Below are 25,271 nucleotides of genomic sequence, written 5' to 3' on the forward strand. Positions count from 1 at the left end.
GACACAGGGACCTTTTTAGTCTAAAATCTTTTTTTTTTTTTTTTTTTCCCTGAAGGAACACATATTCAGGTATTATGTGAGTAACTAAAAAAAATACAAAACTTAAAAAAAATTAACAAAGACTTGAAGAAGTATGCTTTATTTTTATTTTTTATTTTTTTTTTAACGTTTATTTTATTTTTGAGACAGAGAGAGACAGAACATGAATGGGGGAGGGTCAGAGAGAGAGGGAGACACAGAATCCCAAGCAGGCTCCAGGCTCTGAGCTGTCAGCACAGAGCCCGATGCGGGGCCCGAACCCACGGACTGCGAGATCATGACCTGAGCCGAAGTCGGACGCCCAACTGACTGAGCCACCCAGGCGCCCCAGAAGTATGCTTTATTTTTTAAAAAAAAATTTAAATGTTTATTTTTGAGAGAGAGAGAGAGCACGCGCGCACGCAAGTGGGGGAGGGGCATAGGGGGACTGAGACACAGAATCCGAAGCGGGCTCCAGGCTTTGAGCTATCAGCACAGAGCCAGATGTGGGGCTTGAACTCAGGAACCGTGAGATCATTACCTGAGACGAAGTCCAAGGCTTAACCCACTGAGCCACCCAGGTGCCCTTGAAGCAGTGTGCTTTAGAGCAGAGATTAATAAGCCTTTAGCTCTGTGTGCCAATGCCTTGAGTAACACCCACGATTATTAGGAGTGCAACAAAGATGCAAGGCTCCCAAAAAGAGACTTGTTCCCACCTCAGGGCCTTTGCACTTGCTGTAACTTTTGCCATTTCCCTTTTTCACATGCTTACCTCCCTCACTTTCTTCATGTTTTTACTTCCCTTTCTCTGTTTTAAACATTTTTCTCCTCTAGCCCATATTTACCATACTACTGTGTTCTATCTCCTGCTCACTTTCACCCACTAGAAAGTAGCCTCCAAAGGCAAGGTTTTATTAATTTTGTTCACTGCTGAATCATTACAATCGAGAACAGGATAGGGCACATGGTAGTGGCCTAATTAATCTGTGTTTATTAAACAGGACAGGTGTTTGGAGAAGTTAAGTGTTCTGAATGCTATTGCCCAGGGAGCTCTGCGTTTTCATTGCTGTAGAAAATGAAACCTCAAACTTTCAAGAAAGTGACTCAAGGGTGGACCTAAGCTGGGTCTCCAGCTCTGGTCGCCATGAACTTGCACACTGCTACGAAAAATAATGGAAGCACCTGCAGGGGCGGGGGTGGGGGGTCGTTTTTCATGCCATGATTGAGGATGTCCGCGTCCATGACAAGTCTTGCTGGGTAGGTGGGGATACACTCTGACCGGCAGTTGGGAGGCTCCCCTGAGCAGCTGTTGCTGGGGGTGGAGGGACAGGCCGGCAGATGAGTTCTAGACCTTCTGTCCTGCGGCAGAGGCTCAGAAGGACTGAGGATAGAGCTTGGGCCATCATCCACAAGGGCGAATTTCAGAGCTGCCAACCAGAGAGCAGGCACCAGCTGACTGACCACAGATCTTGGGTTCCAAGGCCGTTCGCATTTTAAAACCACCCCAGCTCCATACCTCCCCTGTAAAAAAAAAAAAAAAAACAACACCTGGAAACACGGCAAGAACTGCTGGAGAAACACTTGGCTGTCATTGAATCACGCTATTTCAAGTGAGGACAAGCCTGAACATCTAATAAATGAAAATATTCGTTATCGGCAAAACTGGGCACATGACAGGCATCAGAAGAAATCTGAAATGGGCGGAAAAGGTTATTAGATGCCCTGTCTTAGTGACATTCATGGTCTTTGAGTTAGTTTTAAACTGTAAATTTTCGAAAAGGAATAATGCAAATGATTCTTGTCCTTAGAAACAGAAGAAGGAAGTGGGAAGGGGCTCAGAGACGGGGTACTGGGTTTAGGCCCAGAGACACTGGCCATGGGATGGGGTGCAAATAGTTTTCTCTTCTAAAGAATGAAAGGAAATAATAAAAGCTCCTCAGGGTGTAGCTTTGCAAACTGGGGAGTCGGGGTCGCTGGGCGACGCAGCGAGGGCCCCCAGGGCACGCGGCTGGAGGCGGGGCAGGGCCAGCTCTGGGGAGCGAGCCGCGATCCGGCGCAGTCCGGGGGGAGGGGCGGGTCAGCCTCGGAGTGGGGGCGGGGGCTGGGGGCGGCCCCGGGCCGGGAGAGGAGGGAGCGCGGAGGGGACCGGACGCAGCGCCGTAGGAGCCCAGCATGGAGGCAGAGGCAGCTCGCGGAGTCGCAGGTAAGCGGAGCCGCGGCCGGCGGGGCCCGGAGCCAGCTCGCCTCCCTCGCTGGCCGGCGCGATGGCCCCTCCCCGCGTGTCGGGTTTCAATGGCTGGGCTGGCCTGAGAGCTCGGGGCCCCAGCGCTGCAAAACGAGACCGTAAACAGCGCGCAGCGGCCAGGAAACTTTCCCCGGAGTCGGCGCCAGGGCGCCACTAGCCGCGCACCTGTCGCCTCCAGGGAACTAGATGGGCCCACGGCCCGGGACGTCGGGTGCGGGACCGACGGGCTGAAGCTCTCACTCCTGGGAGGGGTAGCCCTGGAGGGGTCACGGTCACGGTCACGCTCCCCCGCCCGTCTCCGGGGTCACCGGGCGTCCGCACCGCTGACCCGGGCTTGGCGAGCTCACTGACTTCCCAGCCGTGGTGGCCTTGTCTGTGAAATGGGAACCGCAAGGCCGGAGAGAAATCAGAAGAGCAGCTCGGGTTACAGCGGGCGCCTCCGCTCCCCCGCCGCGCCCTTCCCAGCTTCCAGGACGGCCTGTTTTATCCCCGGCACCTTGGCGCGGCGGCGGGCGTGCGGCCCCCAATCCAGCAGGCCAGCTGGGGAGTCTGAATTTGGGGGCGCCTCCACCCCCCCGCCTTCCGAAACTAAGTCTGCCTCCTCCTGAGAGGCCCAGGAGGGGCCCTGCCCGGCTCCCTCTCCGGAGAACCAGGCCAGCGTTGCCATTCTGAGTCTGAAAGCACGTGGGACAAATCCCCAAAGGGCTTTCCGCCAGTCCCACAAAGGAGTGTTTGGGTGGGAGGTGGCGTAGGGGCGTTGAATGCTGAGAAAATGCCTCTTCCCTCCTGTATCCGCTTCCTCTGGCGGGGACCGGCGGCTGGAAGGGCCCAGTGGCCGGGTACCTCTCGTCCCCTCCGTCCAGTCCGGCCACGAGGCGTGAGGCCACAGGTGGCCAGCCCTGCCCCCGCGTGCAGTCAAACCCCAGACTGGCCGCTTTCTTTCCCCCCCATTTCTGTAAGGAAAAAAAAAACACCAATATTACAGAGGCTCCTTTGCCTTTTATTGGAAGTCAACAGCGGCAAATGACTCGTTTTTTACGACCTGCACTTAAAAACTGTGACTTTGAGTTGTTTTCCCCGATTTTTAGAGCGAGTTAAGGAGAGAAGGTGGCCACTAGCCAGTTGTATGAGTTTTACATTCCTGGTGAACGTTTTCATTGGTCTGGAGATTGAGAAATGGTTTGGTCGCTGTTTTTAGAGGTGGGGGTGGGGGGTGATTTTGTTGGGGTTTTGATTTTTTTTTCCCCCCTGCGGTCCTTTCTGGAACGTTGGTCGCCATGGTTGTGGATAGTGAGCGCTGGGCCAGTTTGAGAACTGGGTCAAGAAACAAAAGTGACTTGCTCTTCTGGTCTTGTCTTCCACATCTGCAAGAGGGAGACGGTTTTGCTCCCTAGGGAATTACTGTACAGGAATACCTCCTATATTTTCAACACTTAAGGAATGGGCACAGAGTTGTGCAATCCCTCGCTTCTCCCTTCCCCTCCTCCTCGGAGTGTACCGTGAATCAGAGAGTTCTTCCCAACCACTGTCTTAGCGCTGTGCAATTCTACCCAGGCTTTCTACGTTTAATGGGAAAAGTAAGGGTAATTTCACTTCTGGAAAAGTGTAGTTGGCCTGGACACTTTAAGGATTTTCCTGCATTTCTTTCAGCGTTTGCTGTGGCTTTCGTGGTTGCTGATGGACCAGAGGACACACGGCAGTTACACATTAATCATTTCCACATGTGCTAGAGCCTAATGGATTGGAGTCTTACATAGCTGAACCGTTGCCCAAGCTTTGATAGCCCATTTCCAAAAAGGGCTTGAACGAATCGTGCCTACGTAGGAATCCTTTTTTCTTTAGCAAGGAAGCATTAAACTAAGAATTATGCTTTCAGATAAGGTTGTGACCTGGTCCTCGCTTGTTCTAGCCCTAAAGTGTAGGGAAAGGGTCTGCGACGCTCCCATGGGCGTTGTGTTCTGGATCTAGATGAGCCTCCTCAGTATTGGGGTGTCTGGTTGGGGGATATGATACAGTGGGGCTCTGGAGCTACCCCGAAGTAATTCAAGACATGCCCCAGGGCCACACACACACACACACACACTCACACTCACATACTCTCCCTCTCTCTCTCTCTCTCCTTCTCTCTCTGTCTCTCTCTGAGGGTTTTTAATTTCTCTGATGCTGAAAAAGTTCTTAGGTCCTAGCAGACCATCTGCTGCTGTCATTTTAGCTTGGAGCATCCTGGAAAAGAAAAGGCAAGTCCGACACGGTCCAGTTCTGTACTCCTCTCATCCTTCACCTCGAATCTCCCTCATCCATAAAATAAGGATGTGACCTACCTCGTAAGGGTTCCAGGCGACCCTGAGCTCATCACTGCCGACTGCTGCGTCCATGGTAAAACGTAGGGTCCCCTCTGAGAAGGCCATTGTTTTGCCCTTCATCCCTTCTGTTTACACCCCAAATTGAAAGGTTTGTGAGAATTTCCTATCTTATGATCTCCACTTAGAAAGTCAGTTTAGGGGTGCCTAGGTGGCTCAGTTGGTTAAGCATCTGACCCTTGGTTTCAGCTCAGGTCATGATCTCACAGTTGGTGGGTTCAAGTCCTGCGTCGGGCTCTGCACTGACAACATGGAGCCTGCTTGGGATTCTGTCTCCCTCTCTCTCTTCCCCTCCCCTGCTCACTCTCTCTCTCTTTCTCTCTCTCTCTCTGAAAAACAAATAAATTAAAAAAATAAGCTATTAAAAAAAAGTCAGTTTAGTGTTCCAGGTAAGAAAAGTTAGGTGTTGGACAATTTGCACTGGTAACAAAGCAGAGCTTTACAGATGGGAAAGCTAGCACACAAGGAAGACTCTAAAGGCTGGGTTGACTCTGAAGCTTGGGTTGGGGGAACAGGGACAGTGATGAGTTCAATAAAGGAACTGACTTTCAGAGGGGGAAAACCTGAAACAATCTAGACACAGGGATTTCCGAATGTTCCAGAACATGCCACCCATGGGTGATACTGAAGAGTTAGTCAGAAACACTGACTCTGGAGTGTGGGAGAATCTAGAAAGGCCAGTGCCTGCCCTGAGCTCTCTTGGGGACCCCTGGAGGTCTGGCGAGGGTGTCCCCTGGGAAATGGGAAGAGGAGAGGAGCTGAAGGCACAGCCTGAAGCCTCAGAGAGGGGGAAGTGCTGAGGTTATGAGGCATGGACCCAAAGGAGGAGAGACCGGAAAGAAAAGCCCAGGGCAGGGCCTGGTGCTGAGAGAGGCTGAGGCAGACAGGACCCGTGTCTGCCCAGAAGGGTGTCAGGGCAAGGGCGAAGTAACTTGCCTAAAGTTACCTGCTAGTAAGTGGCAGGTTGGGATTCACATGGGGGTGGTCTGACTCCCCAGAGAAAGGAACTTGTCATAAGGGTGATGTTTGATGTGGAGCCCCTCCCACTTCCTTCCTGAGAAGGAAGTAATCCACGAGCCAGTCCTTAAAGGGCCTCCTTCCTTAGGGACGACCTCATGCGAACATAAAACTTAAAAAAAAAAAAAAAATCAAATATTTATCAAATGTGGATCTTATCTAGTTCAAGGTCCAGAAGGGTCCCCATAGAGGCATGTGGACCTGGTGAGTCTGGGCACATGATTTGAGTCTCTGACAGCGGGGCCTCATTGGGGGCCGTGGGTAGGGGGCTGGGCTGGCCACTTGGACTCATGTCACTGTTGCTAAGTGCTTTCAGGTCTCCATCCCTTCATCAGGAAGGAAGGGAGAAGATGGGATGGTCTCTGAAAATCCACTTGGCCCTGAAGTTGGTCAGTTACTTCCTACCCAGCCAGACTGTGATCTCTCTGAGGGCAGGACCTTAATTAATCTTTCTTCTGTAGCGCCCCGCTCTGTCCTGGCCCACAGCAGGAGCTCCATGACCTTTGAATGGAGAAATCATTTCCTTTTAGGAGCTGGTGAAAGCTTTTGTTGGTTGTGTTGGTCGTAGGATTACTGCATATTAGGCGTTATCAGGATATGGGATGACCCAGGCCGACCTGCCCTTGCCGGTGCAGGGTGTCCCTGGACAGGGCTCTGGTCAGTCCATTCCTTGGGATATCTTTCCCGGGTCCTGCTTGTTCTGGGAAGCCTGGGTCCTGAGCAGGTCCTCCTAATGGCTTGGGCATTTTGTGTTACCCCCCCCCCCCCCCCAAGCCCCACCGTTGGTTGTGATTCCTTGCCGTATAATGCTGTCTGTGCTATAGATGGTCCTTACTCCATTTCTAAATGAGGGCTGTGAAATATCTGTGTTAAATGGGGATCTCCAATGCAGGAAGCCAGGCCAGAAATGACTCGTGTTGTGACCTCCTCCTGCCATGTGTTGGCAGAATGGTGTGAATGATCGAGCAGCCAGGACTCCGGCTGGATGGTGGGAGGGCAGTGGGCATTGAGGTATTGTCTTTCTGACCTTTGAAACCCTAGTCTGCTGACCAGCTGACTGGCCTTAGCTCAGTTCCTGACAGCAGTTGGCTCCCACCTCCTCTGATGACATTCTTATTTGTAGCTTAGCCTTGGGAAATCCCAAACAGAGGATTGTAGAAAACGGCTCTGTTTCCTGCTGTGTCCGAGTGGTACAGACAGAAAATGCGGGGCAAAATTCAAGCACATTTTGGGGTCAGATGCCCCTGGTGTCATGTGACTTTCCAAGTCAGGGTTGCCGGGTTGTGGGGGCCGTGGCAGTTAAGACTGACTGTCAGTAGCAACTGAAGGTTGGGACCTTTGAAAAACACTCATTAGGATGTAACAGCTGTGCTTGAGAGATTCCATGCTTTTTAGTGCGTCCGTCCTCTGTTGTGGGTTTTCTTTTCCAAGGCCCTTGATCAGCAAGCTGGGGTTGGGGGTAGGATACACAGGGTGTCTGAATCCAAAGGCCACTGTCTGTTGACATCCTGGCAGATCATCCTCACCCCACGCTGGCCCCCGGGGAGCCCTCTCACATCGAGCTCTTTGCCTTGTCGATGCCCAGGCAGTGGCCTCATTTCCCGCTTAAACCAATACCTGTTGTCTGTCCAGGTGTAGAAACCTTCCACTGTGCTTCTTTGCTCTTCCAAAGGAGGGCAGCCACAGGGCCACTGGGACTCAGGCGAGGTAGAGGTCTGGGGACCCCAATGGAGGGCTGTAAGGGAGCTCCTGCCCACGTATGTGCTGGGGGCTCCCAAGGCCCAACCAGACTTTCGAGACTGCTCGTTTTCCTGGACTTGCAGAAGTGGGGATAAATGTGTGTTTCTTGGAAACCGAGTTTCTAACCACTGCTCTTGAATTGCATTAAGATAGGGAAAAAGCTGTGTTCATTTCTTCATTGCATTTTGCTGAAATAAACCCTAATCAGAGCCCTGAATATTTCATTCAATGGTAGGAGCTGGAGAAGATGTTGTGTAGACTTCCCCATTGTGTAGACCTTCCTCTGGAAACACTGTCCTTGCCCAATATTCTTCTGCTACTTCGTGGACTATTTTTGCCGAGTGTATGTATGTGGGTAGAGGGGTATAATGCCCAAAGCGAATTATAGTTGCTTGTTGGTTTTGGCCTTTATACCTACCAACAAGTGATTTCTGTAATGCATATGTATTGCTTACCTTTGGGCTCTTAGAACATCTTGGGGGAAAAAAATAAGCTATGTAGACAGAAAGGTATTGCTTTGTGTTTTTTTCATACTACATGAACACTGAATAAAAATATTATTAAAATATTAAGAAATATTTGGGTAAAGACACTAATGAACAAAATCTGCCCTACTAAAGCATAATCTAGTTATTGATGAATATTGTTTTTTTTTTTTAAATTTTAATGTTTATTCATTTTTGAGAGAGAGAGAGAGAGAGAGAGAGAGAGCATGAGCAGGGAGGGGCAGAGAGAGAGGGAGACACAGAATCTAAAGCAGGCTCCAGGCTCCGAGCTGTCAGCCCCGATGTGGGAATCGAACCCATGAACTGCAAGATCATGACCTGAGCCGAAGTTGGATGCTTAATCGACTGAGCTACCCAGGCACTCCAATAAATATTGGTTTTTAACTGTAACAATTAAATATGAGTATCAACAAATCATCATGTTTTCATTTTTTTTTTATATTGAGATACCCTTCCCCAACCCTTGTCCTAATTCTGTTTTTTCTCTCCTATTTTGAAATGTGATACCTATATTTCTATTCTTTTGGGGGCTAACTTAGAAATTCTATTTATTTATTTTTTAAAGTTAAAATTTATTTTGAGAGAGAGATAGAGAGCAAGTGAGGGAGGAGCAGAGAGAGAGGGAGACAGAATCTCAAGCAGGCTCCGTGCTGTCAGCACAGAGCCCGATGTGGGGCTCAAACTCAAGAACCGTGAGATCATGACCTGAGCCCAAGTCAAGAGTGGGACGCTTAACCGACTGAGCCACCCAGGCACCCCTCACTTAGAAAATTTAAAATGCACGTTAACTCTCATTCTGAAACTAATCAATTTTAAACTTTCTTGGAATCACGTCAAGACCTTATAGTGCTCCCATTTCAATTATCCCCTTCCCAGTTTATGTGTTGTTGTTATGCAGCACCTTTGTTCTAGTTTTTAATTTCCTGATTTCTAACTTCTGATGTTCTGAGTTTTCATTTCCTCCAGTTAGATGTTTTTGTTTCGTCTGGTCAGCACTGGCTTGAGTTTTAGCCACGTGGTTATTATTTTCTTTGCTGCCATTCCTTCTTAACTAACTTACCTTGAGGTTCTTCCCTTATCTCCTGATAGGTATCCTTTAGAAATAACTTCAGTGAGGATTTTCTGGTAGCAGACTCCCTCAGGTTTGGTTTTTCTAAACAGTTCTTTATTTGCCCATGTTCTTGGAAGTTACTTTTGCCGGGTGGAGGATCAAAGTTCTTTTCCTTCTGCCCTTTAAAAATGTTCTTCCATTGTCTTCTGGATGCCATAGTTGCTGTGGAGAAGGCCGCTGTCAGTCTACTCAGCATTCCCTTGGAAGATATCTTGTGTCTTCTGGCTGCTTCATTTTGTGTTTGTTGTTTTGCAGTTTGGTCACAGTGTGTCTGGGTGGGGATTTTTCTTTTTCTTTTTTTCCTACCTTGGGGATTGGTTGGGATTCTAATATGTGAGGGTAGGTATCTTTAATCAATTCTGGAAAAATTTCAGTCATGATTTCTTTAAATCTCAACTCTTCTCCATCCTATTCTCTCCTTCTAGAACTTCAGTTAAGATTGTTACTGGACCTTGAAGTTCTCCTTTCCTCTTTCTTAACCTGCCTACCGTATTTTCCCCCTGTGTCTTTCTGTGCTGCATTCTGGGTAATTTCTGCAGATATATTTTCTAGTTCATCAGCTCTTTAAGACATTCATTTCTAGAGGTTCTGCTTCCTTTCCCCCTAGGATCTTATTGGCCAAACAAAAAATGTTGGCTTTTTAAATTTTGTATTTAAATTTCTTTAGACATATTTAAGATCCTTATCTTCTCTACCGGACCGTTTCAATATCTACAGTCCTTGTGGGTCTGATTCAGTTTGTGCTGACCCTTTGTGGCCATTTCTTTCAGCATGTGTTTAGAGATTTTTGAAATCAGGTGTGAATGACCCCAAAGCTGGTGCCCTTCCCTCATGCCCAAACTTCACAGCCCGTGTGGCTCCATACTGGGGAGATCTGGCATGGTGGTATCCTTTTGTGCATAGCTTCATCTGTCTTCTCCGATGGGCTCCATTCGTAATACCTTAAGGAAAATACTTAGTGTTTTAAAATAACATACATCTTATTCTTTCTGTTGGCAGGTTCATCAATTTCCCCCTTTGGAAAGAGCTAGGATCTTAGCAGACTTAGATTGCTTCCAGTGCTAGTTTATAAATCTGTCACAGGCTGAAAGGTCCCAGTAGAATTTCATTGACTTATATAGAGGGGAGGGGGTAAAGTAGGCCACCTCGGCCCCTCACCCCGTGCATCCAACCACCATCCAATTCTGCTATGTTCGCCGCCCATCTGGCCGAAGCCTGCCAACTCTTTCTCGTTATCTCCACTGCTGTCTTTGGTCCAAGCTACTGTCATTGGCCACTTCAACCTGCATTGCCTCTGGTTTGGTGCCGATTGCCGAGTTCTGGAAGAAGGAGTAAAGACACGCTCCAGCTATCATGGCCTGTTGGGGACCTTTCAGAGGCCTCCTTTTGCATTTTCCTTGAAACCTGAAGTTGGGAGCAAGGCCAGGGTCCTGAAACTAATGCAGGCTCACTGGCCGGCCTTTAGCTCTTGGAATCCTTTTGCTCCTTTCTTCCTCCTACATGGGCTGTTCCTTCAGTGTTCTGGGCCCTTGCCCTGCTCTGCATGGGGCTGACATTTTATTCTTCAGTCCTCTGCCTAAAGATTACTTTCTTAGATCGAACTTCCCTAGTCCTCTTGTCTCCTGTCTCCCCTTCCCTTCTCCTGCCATACCATGGGAGTATTCAACATTTTTTTTTAAGATTATGTGTCTCCCTGACCAGGCTGTAAGTTCTAGAAGTGCAGACAGAGACTGTTTTTGTTTTTCTCCAGGGTATTGCCCGGCACCCCTGCATGGTGGCCTTGATGTCTTATGTTACACATTTTAACATAGCTTTATGGCAGAAAATTTTGCAAACCTTTGCTGTGGGCTTGATATTGGATGTGACCTGGGTCTGATTAGATCTGTTGCTAGGACCCTGGGGTATCAGGGAGACCTTGGTCTAAGCTGATGTCACCCTTGGGCAGGTACCCTGGGGACAGGTATCACAGAGGCCTCAGGGTGTTACTGTATTATTATTTTATTTGTTTATTATTCATTTTTAAATTTTTTTTTACTGTATTATCATTTAAAAAAAGCTGGGAGAAGTTTTCTTTTTTTTTCCCCTCCAAGCTTTAAAGTAGCTTACCAAATGACAGTGCACACTCAGTCTGTCCTCTTGACTTCAGCCGTCTCCCAGCCACTGCTGTCTTTGTTTGGAGCCTTGCACAGCTGGACGGTGGGCAGAGGTGGGCATCATTGCCCAGTGATGAGGGTAGTGTGAATGAATCCTCTGTAGGTAGTAGTCCACTTAGGCCACTCCAGCCTTCCCATTTAACCCTTTGTGAATGCATGTCTTTTTACTTCTTACAAGGTTTTCAAAGTACAGAACGCTCTTTCTTTAATTAAAAAAAACTTTTTTTTTAATCTTTATTTTTGAGAGAGACAGAGAGAGAGACAGAGCATGAGAAGGGAGGGGCAGAGAGAGACAGAATCCGAAGCAGGCTCCAGGCTGACAGCACAGAGCCTGACGCAGGGCTTGGACTCGTGAGTGGCGAGATCATGACCTGAGCTGAGGTTGGCCGCTTAACTGACTGAGCCACCGAAGCGCCCCCAAAATACAGGTTACAAATTATGACTGTTTGGGCAAAATACTTGAATAGACCTTTCTCCAGAGAAGATATACAGATGGCCAGCAAGCACATGAAAAGATGCTCAACATCACTAATCGTTTGGGGAATGCAAATTAAAAGCATAATGATATCACTGCACACACCCTTTAGAATGGCTGTTATCAACCCCTCCCCCGCAAAACCAGAAAATAACAAGTGTTGAAAATAACAAGAATGTGGGGGAAATTGGAACCCCTGTGCGCTGTTGATGGAGATGTAAAATTGTGCAGCCACTGTGGACAGCAGTATGGTGGTTCCTTAAAAAAATTAAACATAGATGGGGCACCTGTGTGGCTCAGTCTGTTGAGCGTCCGGCTCTTGACTTTGGCTCAGGTCATGATCTCACGATTTGTCAGATTGAGCCCTGCGTCAGGCTCTGTGCTGACAGTTGGCAACCTGCTTGGGATTGTCTCTCCCTCTCTCTCTCTGCCCCTCCCCGACACGTGCATGTGCACTCACGCTCTCTCTCTCTCTCTCAGAAATAAACTTTATTAAAAAAATCTTTTAATGTTTATTTATTTTTGAGAGAGAGAGAGTGTGAGCGAGTGGGGGAGGGATCTCAGAGAGAGAGAGAGAGGGAGAGAGAGGGAGAGAGAGGGAGAGGGAGACACAGAATGCAAAGCAGGCTCCAGGCTCTGAGCTGTCAGCACAGAGCCTGATCCGGGGCTTGAACTCACAGACCACGAGATCATGACCAGAGCCAAAGTCAGATGCTTAACCGACTGAGCCACCCAGGAGCCCCAAATGAACAAACTTTTTTTAAAAAGTTAAAAAAAATTAAACATAGAAAGTTCTGGGTGTATACACCCAAAAGAAGGGAAAACAGGGGCTGAAAGAAATATTTCTAAATCCGTGTTCATTGTACCATTATTTACAATAGCCAAAAGATGAAAGTGGTCCAAGTATTCAATAACAGGTGAATGGATAAACAAAATGGCAGTTTTACACACACACACACACACACACACACACACACACATTATATAACATAATATCATTCAGCCTTAAAAAGGATTATTTTAAGCAGTGCTGTGCTGAGTACTAGCTCCCATTTGGTGCTGGCTTATAGCACATGGCTCTTGACATGATATACATTAGTAAGCAGGAGGGGGCGCTGGCAAAGCCTCCCCTGGAAATCTTAAGATCTGAGTTTGAGTCCAGCCCTACTACTGACTTTCTGTTTTTGAACTTCCGTTTCCACATCTGAGAAATGGGGTGAGGCTCTGTGTGCTTTCTTGACTTCAAAGGGTTGATGTACATTTCAAACAAGCAAGTACTTGTGTGAAAGCTTTTTGTAAAACTGGAAAAAAAAACCTATGTGAATGGAAGATGTACATTTTATTTATTTTTAAAAAATATTTAGTTATTTCGAGAGAGAGAGAGAGCATGCATAAGTGAGCAGGGGAGGGGCAGAGGGAGAGAGAAAGAGAGAGAGAGAGGGAAAAGGAGAAGGAGATATCTCAAGCAGCCTCCACGCCGTCAGCACGGAGCCTGACTCCGGGCTCAGTCTCACAAACCTTGAGATCATGACCTTAGCAGAAATCAAGATTTAGATGCTTAACCAACTGAGCCACCTAGGCACCCCAAAGGGTACATTTTATGTGAGAACTTCTCATTAGTATTCTGTTTTCTCCCAGCTAGTACTTTTCTAAAAATTTATTTTGTTTGTTTTTTTAAAGTAATCTCTATGCCCAAGGTGAGGCGGAAACTCAGGACCCTGAGATTAAGAGTCCTGTGCACTTCCCGCTGAGCCAGCTAGGTGCAATTTAGTGGCTACTAACTTTGATGCAACTATTTGTATTTGGTGTGTACATCTTCACCTATGTTTCAGTTTTATACAAAAGATCCAGTGCCCTTATAAAAATGTAGCTACCTTGACACGTTTCCAGTTATTGGGGAACAATTGTCTTCTAAGTAAATAATTTTTTAGGATTCAGGTAAATCCATTCTTTTTTTTTAATGTTTATTTTTGAGAGAGAGAGAGAGAGAGGGAGGGAGAGAGAGAGAGAGAGAGGCGGAGCACAAGTGGGGGGGGGGGCAGAGAGAGAGGGAGACCTGAAATCTGAAGCCGGTTCCAGGCTCCAGCTGATAGTACAGAGCCCAACGGAGGGGGGGGGGGGGCTCGAAGTCACGAACTGTGAGATCATGACCTGAGTCAAAATCGGACGCTTAACCCACAGAGCCACCCAGGCACCCCTAAACCTATTCTTTTCCATTCATTCTCCATGGGTGGTAGTCTGGGTGATGAGTCTAAGTACTTTGCAGTGTGCACAACTTAATCTAGAACTGGGATGTGGACACTGAGGACTGGTCTATTTTCAACTCCCTCTGATGCTTTGTACAGGCATCAGAAGCCAATCTTTCCCTCCTCTTCAGAGGTATTATTGTTTGCAGTGTAATAGATGAGCATGCATAGAGATACGGTTTTCTGGATGAAAGTTTATGAAGTCCATTAAGAGCCACAGTTTTGGGGTGAGTTCTGAGAAATGTTATTCTGTGAGTAATGGGTAAAAGCATTACGTTGATGAGGAGTTATTTTTCTTCCTCTCGTTGCGTCCTGTGTGTTATAGGGCTCTGGTTCCGCTCTGGACAGTTGCTCCCCACAGCATTTTCCCATCAGCTTCGGGGCCATCGCGTGTTGTGGTGGTGTTACTGACACCGGGGCTCGGTATTTTCACAAGTTCTTGGTCAATTACATTCAGGATACAAAGAGTCAAGCTTTCTCTGTTCTCCTGAGCCTTCTTCCTTCTCAGTAAAGGTTAGACAAATATGGCACCGTGGTGATGATCACATGGCACGGAGCGGCTCAGGTTCAGGGGTGAGGAAAGCCCGAGCTTCCCACAATTGTCAGGGTCAGACAATTATAGGTTACCATTCAGAAGGAAGTATACATTGGAGATGCCGTTTCATCCCGCCTGCCCCAAGCAGGGCTTCACGTTTGTCCTCCGACGTGACACCTCTTTGGATGCAAAAACAACAGCGTGTTTCATTCCCACCTCATGTCCTTTTGAATGATTCAGGGGAAGAAATAGTTTTGTCTCTGTATCACTTGCCTGCAAGTAAGATGCACCAGTGGTCAGATTACGAGACCTTCATATTAAAAGCAGTTAGGGTTCCATAAACCTTTGTGTGGGTGGGCACATAAAGTCATCGGCATATTTTACCGTCTTAGACTCGGGACGAGTGATTTATTCTCAGCCAAGGCAGTGACAAGTTGCAAGTGGGCCAATACTAAATATGTGATAACAGAGCGACAGGCTCCCTGTCAATTACCAGGGAAGGAAACTTTCCCGCCACCACCTGCAGACCTTTCCCAGCGTGCTTCCGTGCGTTGACAGTTTTGCTCATCTGCTCAAAAAATTCTAACATATTCTACAGTCTGTCTTCCAACTTTCTGTTTTTTTTTTTTTCTCAATTCTTTGCTAAGAATATTTTGGCAATCAGATGCTCTTCAAAAGCAACAAAAATATCTGAGTGGATGTTTGCTTCACCTTCTGTTTTCTACTCTTTTCTGTGGATGATCGCTCTTGTGTCACTGTGGCTCCCTTGGCTGGTGGGCCTTTGGGCTCTGAGCATTTGCATATTTGCTCTCTGTCTGAGAGCAATGCTGCCTTCTGCCCTGATATTACTTCAAAACACTCTTCCCAGGGCACCTGGGTGGCTCAGTCAGTTGGGTTGAGTGTCCGACTCTTGATTTCGGCTCAGGTCATGATCCCAGGGTCGTGGGATTGAGCCCTGAGTTGGGCTCCCTGTGGAGTGTGGAGCCTGCTTGAGAGTCTCTCTCTCTCTCTCTCTCTCTCTCTCCCTCTCCCTCTCCCTCTCCCTCTCCCTCTCCCTCTCCCTCTCCCTCTCTCTCTCTCTCTCTCCCTCCCTCTCTCTGCTCCTCTCCCCTGCTTGCTCCCCTTTCTCTCTAAAATAAAAAAATTTAAAATACCCTCCCTCCTCCAACACCCCACTCTTCTCTAAGTTGTGCTTTTCATCTGTCAGTTGGTGTTTTGGACACAGGGGTCCCTGGTTAAATAAGTATGGGAAATAAATGCTGGATTAAGCAAATTCCACTGCTTCAGGATTTCTCCACGTTCTGCTTGCTGATAGGCACGTGGAGCTCCCAGCACTGAGCTCTGAGGACAGCAGGCCCCCATTTTGAAACGTGCCTGCCTTGGAAGCCCCGTTCACAGCATATCTTATGGAGCTAAGTGTTCACGGGATGTGCTTGGGAAAATGCTGGAATGGCAGGAGGAGAGTCCTCGTGATGGCTGTGCAGACTTGGGTTTTAGGATAGTAAGTAAATGCCAGGCAATGTTTTGTTCAACTGTGGGTATTTCTCACTACAGGTTTCCCCCACTCTCTGCAAGGAGAGCCTTCCTATGAGGCTGAAATGGCATAAAGAGAAGAATCAGTTACCATGGACTTATATGGTGTTTGAGCATGCCTAGTCCCAAAAATAACCTGTCGCAGGCTTTTCTGATACCTTAGGACACAACTTGCTAAGGGATACATAAAATAAATCGAGATAAAGCACGGGTGCTCACAGACACCGTTAGAAGTTCTGGCAGCTTGATGCTGAGATGCTGAGATCCTTTCCGGGAAAGGAATTTCTCCCGACCACTGTCTGTGCTCACTGTGTGTGCCTTGTGCCTTGTCTGTAAGGGCTCACTGCAGAACCGATGCCGAACACTGTTTTTGCTTTTCCCCTTTCATCATAAAAGGGAAAGACCTGTTTGGATTTTTTCAGTGAGCAAAAACGGGTACTAATGTAGCTCTTTCATGAAAGCAAAGTGGCATAATGTAAACTTGGGAAGAGCAGGGGATACCTGTATACGCAATAACCCTCTTTTGTTTTTTAGTTAAACATACTCATCCCTTAGGTGATGAGTAGTTCTCAGTTTTAAGGCATCCTGTGGTGGATGCTTCGGAGGCTCAAGATGCAGTTTGCATGGCGAATACTGAGTTTTAAAGCATACAGCTTGAAGACACATAGCTCTGGGAGCGTGTCGTGCAGCAAAACACATTCCTCGCTAGAAATTGGGGAGCCTGATGAGTTCCTGGTCCTGAATCCTGAGCAATGGAGGTGGCATTTGGGAATCTTCTCCCATTAGGTGCTGCCCTCCCTGCCGTGGGTGTGCGGAACGCCTGGGTTCAGATCTGCACGGACACCTCTTGCTCCGTGCTTCTGGTCTCTCCTGGTGCCCTTCTCTCTCTGGTTACAAACTAGTCTCCGTGTTTCCTGCTAAGTCCAGAATTAGTCACTTAATCCTCGCTGGCAGTTTCTTCTGTAATATGGATTCTTTCTTACAAGTTTCTTTAATTTTTTTTTAATGTTTATTCATTTTTTGAGAGAGAGAGAGAGATAGAGCGTGAGTGGGGGGAGACGGGGGAGACACAGAATCCGAAGCAGGCTCGAGGCTCTGAGCTGTCAGCACAGAGCCCGACACGGGGCTTGAACTCATGAACCACGAGATCATGACCTAAGCCGAAGTTGGATGCTTAACCGACTGAGCCACCCAGGAGCCCCTCTTATAAGTTCCTTTGAGAAGAAAATTGATTTTTGAAGAAACAGCAGACCACTTGTATGAAAAATAAAGGAAAGCAAAAATTAAAAAAAAATGTATGTTAGGAATACAAACCATTGTTGAAAAATAAAAGTGGAATACTGCCTTCTAATTTTGTATTCTTAGAAATTTTTTCACATATCATGAGCAAGATTCGTTAGCTATACTTCAAGAATGACGACGTACATTACTACAAAAAAAATCAAGTGATTACAGTCAGCTTTTCTGATGACATAAGGCCATGTAGTTACTGATGGGTAGATAGAGGCTTTCATTGGGGTCAACATTCTCAAGAGCAGGGCTAGGAAAATTTTAAATATCTTTATTCATGTTTCTCATGATCATAGTCCCATATGAGAAAAGTCTCACTTTCCCCAAATGAAAGAACTTTCTTCATATTTGTTTGAGGTGGTATTCGGAGAGAATATTTTGCAAGCGATACTGAATAAATGGGTAAGTGCAGATCATGGACATCTTTCGAGGTCTTCATTAGTTGGCCTTTTTTTTTTTTGAGAGAGAGAGAGCACAAGTGGAGGAAGGGCAGAGAGAGAGAGAGGTGGGGGGATGGGGGACAGAGGATCCGAAGCGGGCTCTGAGCTGACAACAGTGAGCCCGATGCGGGGCTGGAACTCATGCAGTGTGGATCTCATGGACTGAGCTGAATTTGGATGCTGAACCGACTGAGCCACCTGGGTGCCCCAGCATTGCTCTTTATATTGGGAGGACCAAAGAGTGCTGAGAAGGTTCTAGAGCATTAGGCTTTGCCAGACTGAGCAGCAGTGGGTGGCCCTGGAGTGGCCGTGGCTGATCAGCAGTGGGTAACAGGCAGTGGCTCGGGGGAGTGTTGGGTACCATCCGTGCAGCCCTGGGAACTGGGACTTCAGTACGAAGATCCTGAATGATTTAAGTATTTTCCCTAGAAGTATGCTTTAAGAGGTACCACGTTGTTGTTGTTGTTTCCGGTGACTACAGCAAACATACGCTTAATGTGAATTCTTAAATTGGGGGCTCGTTTGGGGATCTCATTTTTTTTTTACAGGCTGCAGTGAATTATCATTTCAACTGGGTGTCTTTTTCATAAAAGCATTTTACGTTGTACTGAAAAGATTACATTCTTTTGGCTTTGGAAAAACATTTCCTGTTCAGTTGAAGCCATTAAAGCCTGTTAGCATTTCACATCTGGAAGCCCCTGCCTGGAGTCTGCCTTCCATCACCGGCGAAGCCAGTGCGGCGGTCCCAGCTCAGCCTCCAGAGCGCCTGCGTCAGACGTCCCAGACTTGTTTACTTCCTGGAGGCCCCTGGGCACTGCCCAAGTGTGCCCTTGCGGTCTGGGGAGTGAGTGGGTGGGAGGCTTCCTTCCTCTCTCGGGGTCTCCTGTGTGTGTGTGTGTGTGTGTGTGTGTGTGTGTGTGTATGCTCATCCTGGGCTGGGGAGGGAGTCTCTCTTCCTGCCAAGTTGGGGAGGGGTCTTTATTCCCCTGGGAGAGCAGGGGTCCCCTTTCCCAGCGGGTACTGGATGTCCCCCCCACTCTTGCCTGAAGCGTTTCCTTTTTTCATTCCCACGCAGATTTCTAGAAACCGAACCCACACAGTTTGTAAGAGTGAAGCTGCTGTAGCTTTTCTTATGGGGGAGCTCCTGCCCTCCCACTTACCGCCCAGGCGGAGGAGAACTAATTAAAACCCAAAGGGCTGAAGAATTGAGCCGCCTCCCCCAGACTGGTTTGCCTGTCCCAGGACACTTCTGGGGAGTGTGGGGTCTACGCCTGGCTTGGAGGCTTTAAAGGGGAAGTGGGCCTGGGTGCGGCACGGGTGCTGTGTTTTGTGTGGGGCCTGAGATGCTCAAAGGTGCCCTCCGCTTCCCAGAAGGTTAGTCTGTGCCCTCCCGGGTCCTGACCCCCAGAGGCAGGCCCGATTTTTCTGGTGGCCTTCCTGCTGAGAAGACCCCCACCCCACCCCCACCTCAGGGCTCTGCCCCTGGGCCCAGCTGACAGTAGAGGCAGGAAGGCTAAGGGTGTCCTGAGGTTACTGCCCCTCCCCCCAGGTTCTCTGAGGGGGTCTCCCAGCCTCAGCAGCGGAAGCAGCAGGGGAAATGATTTCATGGTGTGTAAGGAGCAAAACACATTCATTGCATTTCTCCTGACCACAGGCGACCAGAACTGATGCCAGGTAACCCTTGGCAGCCTGTAGGGGAGCCAAGCAGGAACCTCTCTGGGCCCCCCAGGAGCTCCCAGGCTTTCTGGGCCCTGTGGCCCTGGTGGGGTGTCCTTTCTCTCAAAGCCCTGAAGACCACAGTGTCCTCCCTGACCCCCAAGGGGCCAAGTTCAGCTTCCTGGTGGAGCTGGTTGGTGACTCCGTCCTGGCAGCCCTCGACCTCACTGGAGCGCACTAGATGCCTGGGTCTGACAGGCATCTCCTGAGAAGATCCCAGCAGCAGAGAGTATAAGTTGGGGGGGGGGTCTTTACTCGCTCCTGAGACAGAGCTCCTGGGGGCAGTTAGGAGAGCATGTTCTTGAAGCTGTTTTCATGGGGTGAACACGCAGCTTGAGTTGGGTGCTTCAGGGTTGAAGCCACCCCTCTCTCCAGTTTTTTTTCTTAATTCATTTGAACGTGCACAGTCTTTTTTCATAGCTGTGGGAAGCCACTCGACTGTCTAGAGGAAGTGAAGAGCAGTTTGAACAGAGAGCCCACCTAGACACCTGCCCAGATTTCCTAAGTGCTCGGGGTGGGAAAAGCCTGGGGCGGCAGGGTGGGAGAGGAGAGAAGCGTTCGCACCAGGTGCTCTGAGGAGCACTCCGTGTTCCTGGCTTGGGAGCCAGTGGGGTGAGGCTGCCTCTCTGGCCCAGCGAGTTCATGCATGTGAGGCCCTGATGGACAGGGGAGGCCGCAGAGACAGATTCAGTCCCATCCTAAGCCAAGTTGGGATTCGGACACAGGACTCAGAGGCCCCCAGAGCCCTTGCCTTTGGGGGCTCCGTGAAGGCTTCAGGGAGTGTCGGTTTTTGAGATGGGCCTTGGGGAGGTCACGATAGAAGGAGTGGGGGGTGCAGGTGTAGAAGCGTGTTGGGTGAAGGGGCGTGGAATTATGAAGGGCCTTCGGAGCTGGGTGGAGGAGATCGTTTTTGATGGGATCGCTGACATAATCTGAGTGTTACACCAATTTTGGAATCAGCCAGAGCTTCATGACCTGCTGGTGCCACTGACTAGCCACGCATTCTCCTCTTGGCCTCAGTTTCCTCATCTGGAAACGGGGGTTAAGCCAACTGACTGAAATAAGGGCTAGAGAGCACTCAGCATCCTGCTGGACCTGGGCCCCAGGCAACCTAGCTGGGTTATTTTGGTCGATGGCGGGTGGCAGGTGGCTGAGATGCTGAGGTTCAGGACTAAGAATGAGCATGGAGACAGGGGACACAGGCAGGTCTTGGTGACAGGTTTGAAGTGGACCCTGAGGTAGGAGCCAGGGTTCCAGCTTGGATCCCTCTGGGCTTGGAAGGCCCAGTAGGGGGTAGGGGAGGTCTGCAGGTTCAGCCTGCAATGTCTGGTTGGTTTCTGGGGCTTCTGGGCTCAAAGGGAGGAGTCTGGACCTCCTTGACTCTGTGTGTGTGTGTGTGTGTGTGTGTGTGTGTGTGTGTGTGTGTGTCCGTCCACAAGTGTGTGTCTTTTGCAACAGAATATGTTGGCTATACAGAGATACAGCCCTTTTTAAGAGGGAGAGATCCCAGAGTTCATCGTGGACTTTTTCATAGTCACCAAGAGGACTGTTAATTCTTCTGTCTGTATTTGAAACATTTGTATCAGTGCATTTATAGTTGTAATTTTTGGGTACACATTTTATACTCAAATATTGTTTTAATGTGTATTTATTTTGAGAGAGAGAGAGAGAGAGAGAGAGAGAGAGAACATGGGGGAGAGGCAGGGAGAGAGGGAGAGAGAACAGGCTCTGTGCTGTCAGCTCAGAGTCCGATGTGGGGCTCGATCCCACGAACCGTGAGATCACGACCTGAGCCAAAATCAAGAGTCAGATGCTTAACTGACTGAGCCACCCAGGCGCCCCTCACATCCTTTTTTAGAACATTGAATAGCGGGAGAATGTATTTGCTCATCTATCTGTCACTCTGTGTGTGCCCACGACACTGTCAGCATGTAAAGCCTGGGGCAGGGTTTGGGCATATGCAGAGGCGGGGCCCTGGTCCACAGGCCTTCCTGACATCCCTCCTTTTCTGTGAGCGTTTCCCCCAGTAACGAATCCATGGCAGTAACATTCCTCACAGGCAAAGACTGGGGACTTGAAACCCTTTGCTGCTAACAGCAGCCCGTTTCCTGAAAAGTAGCTGGCAGGAGGAATGGAGGTTCTGAGAGAAAGGTGGGAAGCCGCTATCTCTGTGAGTGTTTATGTGAAGGCTTATCTTTCTTGAGGAGGTAGAGGAGGGGAGGAGGAGGAAGGGGGTGATCAGGCAGCCATTTTGGCAGCCTCACCCCCGTAGGAGGCCCAGAGCTGAATCAGAGGCAGGATCCACAGAAGAGAAGGGGGCGACAGAGTCCCCTCCCACTTGGGCACACGCCAGCCAGAGGCCAGCCAGCATCTCAGGGGAAAGCCGACTGCTGCTTCCAAGCTGAATTGGATGCTATCAATTTGTATGATTATTCAAGGATGTAATTTTCATTTACAAGTGTGATGATAAGAAAGAGATGCTGAGGAGGAGCCAGGGGAAAACTTGCAAATTAATATATATACTAGTCTCCCTGTGTATGGACATGTGGGTTTACAGTTCCTACTAACTAGTACATTTCAACTCTCTTACACAACAGTAGCCCAACTCAGGGAGAAGAATTGGCAAATCTTATCAGCCTGCACAGCGAATATGGAAGCTGGCAAAACTCAAGCTGGCTTTGTCAGTGTTATCAAGGTTCTAACCAGGGTGCCCAGGTAGCTTAGTCGTTAAGCATCTGACTTCCACTCAGGTCATGATCTCACGGTTCATGAGTTTGAGCCCCGCATCGGGTGAGCTCGAGCCCCGCTTCCGATGAGCCCTGGATTTCTCTCTCTCTCCCTCTCTCTCTGTCTCTGCCCTTTGCTTGCGCGCCCTCTCTCTCTCTCTCAGGAAAAAAAAAAAAAAGTTCTAACCAGCTAGCGTGGGCTCTCAAGGTATCTGCCTGTGCACATGGCTGCTGTGGCTGACCCTCTGGGAAGATAGATACTTGGGAACCCATTTGATGGTTTGGGTTTATGGAAGGAAGTTTCTGTAGCGTTGCAAGAGGGTTTGGGTGGAATGTCCTATCCCTCCAGGGTTGCTGCCACCCCTGCCATTGAGAATGTCTTCTGGTTTCTTTTGGCATCTGTTGCAGCACTTTTTCATTGGAAAAAAAAAAAATAGGTGAACATAATTTTTACAGCAAGTGGTAATTGTGTGCTTAAAACAAAAAACAAAAAACAAAACCCAGCAGGGCGCCTGCATGGCTCAGTTGGTTAAATGTCTGACTCTTGATTTCAGCTCAGATCATGATTTCACGGTTCCTGAGATCGATCCTGACATTGGGCTTTGCCCTGACAGTGTGGAGCCTGCTTGGGATTCTCTCTCTCCCTCACTCTACCCCCCCCCCCCCACCTCATGCCTTCTCTCTCTCAAACACACACATACACATACTTCAAGAAATAAAGGACTTTCCCTTTAACAAAAGAGTAAATCTAATGTCATTTCTTGCTGTCTTTCCTCCTTGCAGGCATTTACCCCGTGGATATTTTGGAAGATGACCCTGAAAGGCATCTGGAAGCAACTCTGGGTTATTATGCGACACTCAGGGAAGGGATACGGTCCTCAGTAGAGGTTTTCTCTCTTCCCACTGGGGAGCAGGTATGTGTGATGTTCCTTGTTGGTAGAAAGCTCTGGAAAAATCTAGCTCACTAGAAAGTAGAATGTTAGTACTAGAATGAATATTATAGATTAAGAAAATAATAACTTCCAGAGTGAATGCTAGAATAATTCCACTTTAAGAAGCAGAAGGAATCCTAGAATAGGCTTTGGGAGTCCTGAGTATAAAGTCCAGTTATGCGAGGCAGTGAGTGAGACAGCCTGTTATGAATCCCACATTTACTGCTTACTAGCTGTGTGATCTTGAGCAAGTGTCTTAACCTCTCTGGTTTTGGTGTTCTTATATTTAAAACTGGGACAATAACAGAGCTTACCTTGCACTGTTGTTATGGGGACTGAAGGAGACACTGTGTGATGCCTGGTTGGGCCTCAGTTTCCCCATGTGTAAAATGAGGGGATTGGTTGCTCTTTGGTCTCTAGCGTTTGGCTCAGTTTTAAAATTTTGTGATTTGGAATGAAGTTTTGTCAACTGGAATGAAATTATATAAAAAATGATTTTTAGTACCGATAAGATTGCATTTTTTAAAAAAAGTTTATTTATTTTGATAGAGAGAGAGTAGGGGAGGAGCAGAGAGAAAGGGAGAGAGAGAAAAGGGTAGAGACAATCCAAAGCAGATTCCATACTGTCAGTACAGAGCCCGATGTGGGGCTCGAACCCATGAACCATGAGATCATGACCGGAGCCTAAATCAGACGCTTAACCGACTGAACCACCCAGGTGCCCCAAGGTTGCCTTTTGAATAAGGACTGGAAGGGAACAGAGAGAAATGAAAAACATTTATTTGTTAGGATGGTGGGACTGGGGGTAAAATTTTAAAATCGTGTTACCTTTAAGAATGTTTTTTCCGCATGCAGTAAGTAAAAAGAATATGTGAATCTTGGGCTGTACCTAAGTCAGTCACGTTTCTTTCAGATTTGAGTCTGATGTTCGAAGAGACAGGATTTTCTTGTTTTACACATATGTAAGATTTTACTCGTATCAGATATCATTGCTGTCTACCCGGCATAGTAGGGTTGTTCCAGAGTTAATTAGAAAAGTGGCTTGTGCAGCTTGTATAGTGTGGCTTCCTTGAGATTTTGGAGATGCTAATTCATAATCAACTCCTAGATGAATCTCTGGGGTGATTCCACATTGTTGATCTGCAGAGGGAGGTCCCTGCACGCACACGCTTTCAGCGCCCCCTAGTGGCGGTTAAGCCGGAAGAGGACGCAAGCTGTCCATTAGGGTTAGGCTTGCTAATTCTTGGGGAGCCAGAGGCTGTGGGCTGCAGGGTGGGACGGAGTGTGGGGAAGCCTAGATAACCTGAGAGGCTGGTGAAATACAAGAGTTAGTCCTGGAGTACCTTAGGATGCAGTTTCAATCCTCTGCTTTCATTTCACGCTTATTTATGAGATTCCCTTCCTTAAAAAACCCGAATATGGGGGCGCCTGGGTGGCTCAGTCGGTTGAGCGTCCGACTTCAGCCAGGTCACGATCTCGCGGTCCGTGAGTTCGAGCCCCGCGTCAGGCTCTGGGCTGATGGCTCGGAGCCTGGAGCCTGTTTCCGATTCTGTGTCTCCCTCTCTCTCTGCCCCTCCCCCGTTCATGCTCTGTCTCTCTCTGTCCCAAAAATAAATAAAAAACGTTGAAAAAAAAAAATTAAAAAAACCCGAATATGTAAGTGTGCTCAGTGAGCCAGTAATTTTAGGGTTCTTAGCAAAAACATAACAAAATAAGGCAGTTTTTAAAATTAAGTTGTTTTTATGTGATAGAAATGCTGAAATGACTTTATATCTATCTGCTTCTCCCCCTTAAAGGAAAATAAGTTTCCACGAGAACATTATCCATTTGTTTTCCTACCATTTTAGCAATTACTTAAGCAATGGTAGCCGTTTTGTACCACTTAGTGGTTGAAATAGTCTAGTTTGGGGTGGCATCGGACCTCCTCATTGCTTTTAGCAAATTTAACTTTTCTTTTTGAATCCAGAGAAATTTTTCCAAACAAAAAGGAAGATGAGAAAGCGGTTTGAGGATATGTCGTACCCCATCGATCTGCTTCTTCAAAAAGTCCTAATGAACTGTTTCCAGTCTTGAAATTGTCCTATCACGTTTAAACAGTAATACTTATGATTTTTTTTCTGGTAATAAACCACCGTATGCTGGGATAATTAATTGTATTATTCATTGCATAATTAATAATATTTTGTATAATATTTGGGAAACTGTAGCCAGGGACAGATAGAATTAAA

General features: G+C 47.9%; 1 protein-coding gene across 1 annotated transcript in view; it reads left to right on the forward strand.

The window, feature by feature from the left end:
* The first annotated feature begins 2,142 nt into the window (after positions 1-2,142).
* LOC125910254 (protein FAM169B-like) overlaps positions 2,143-25,271 on the forward strand; it is a 90,901-nt gene continuing 67,772 nt past the window's right edge. The window contains exons 1-2 of the mRNA XM_049614036.1: positions 2,143-2,221; positions 22,895-23,025. Coding sequence (XP_049469993.1) covers positions 2,191-2,221; positions 22,895-23,025 — 162 coding nt within the window. The 5' untranslated portion in view covers positions 2,143-2,190. The remainder of the gene's footprint in view (positions 2,222-22,894; positions 23,026-25,271) is intronic.

This window comes from Panthera uncia (assembly GCF_023721935.1).
Source record: "Panthera uncia isolate 11264 chromosome B3 unlocalized genomic scaffold, Puncia_PCG_1.0 HiC_scaffold_1, whole genome shotgun sequence".
In the NCBI taxonomy this organism is placed as follows: domain Eukaryota; kingdom Metazoa; phylum Chordata; class Mammalia; order Carnivora; family Felidae; genus Panthera; species Panthera uncia.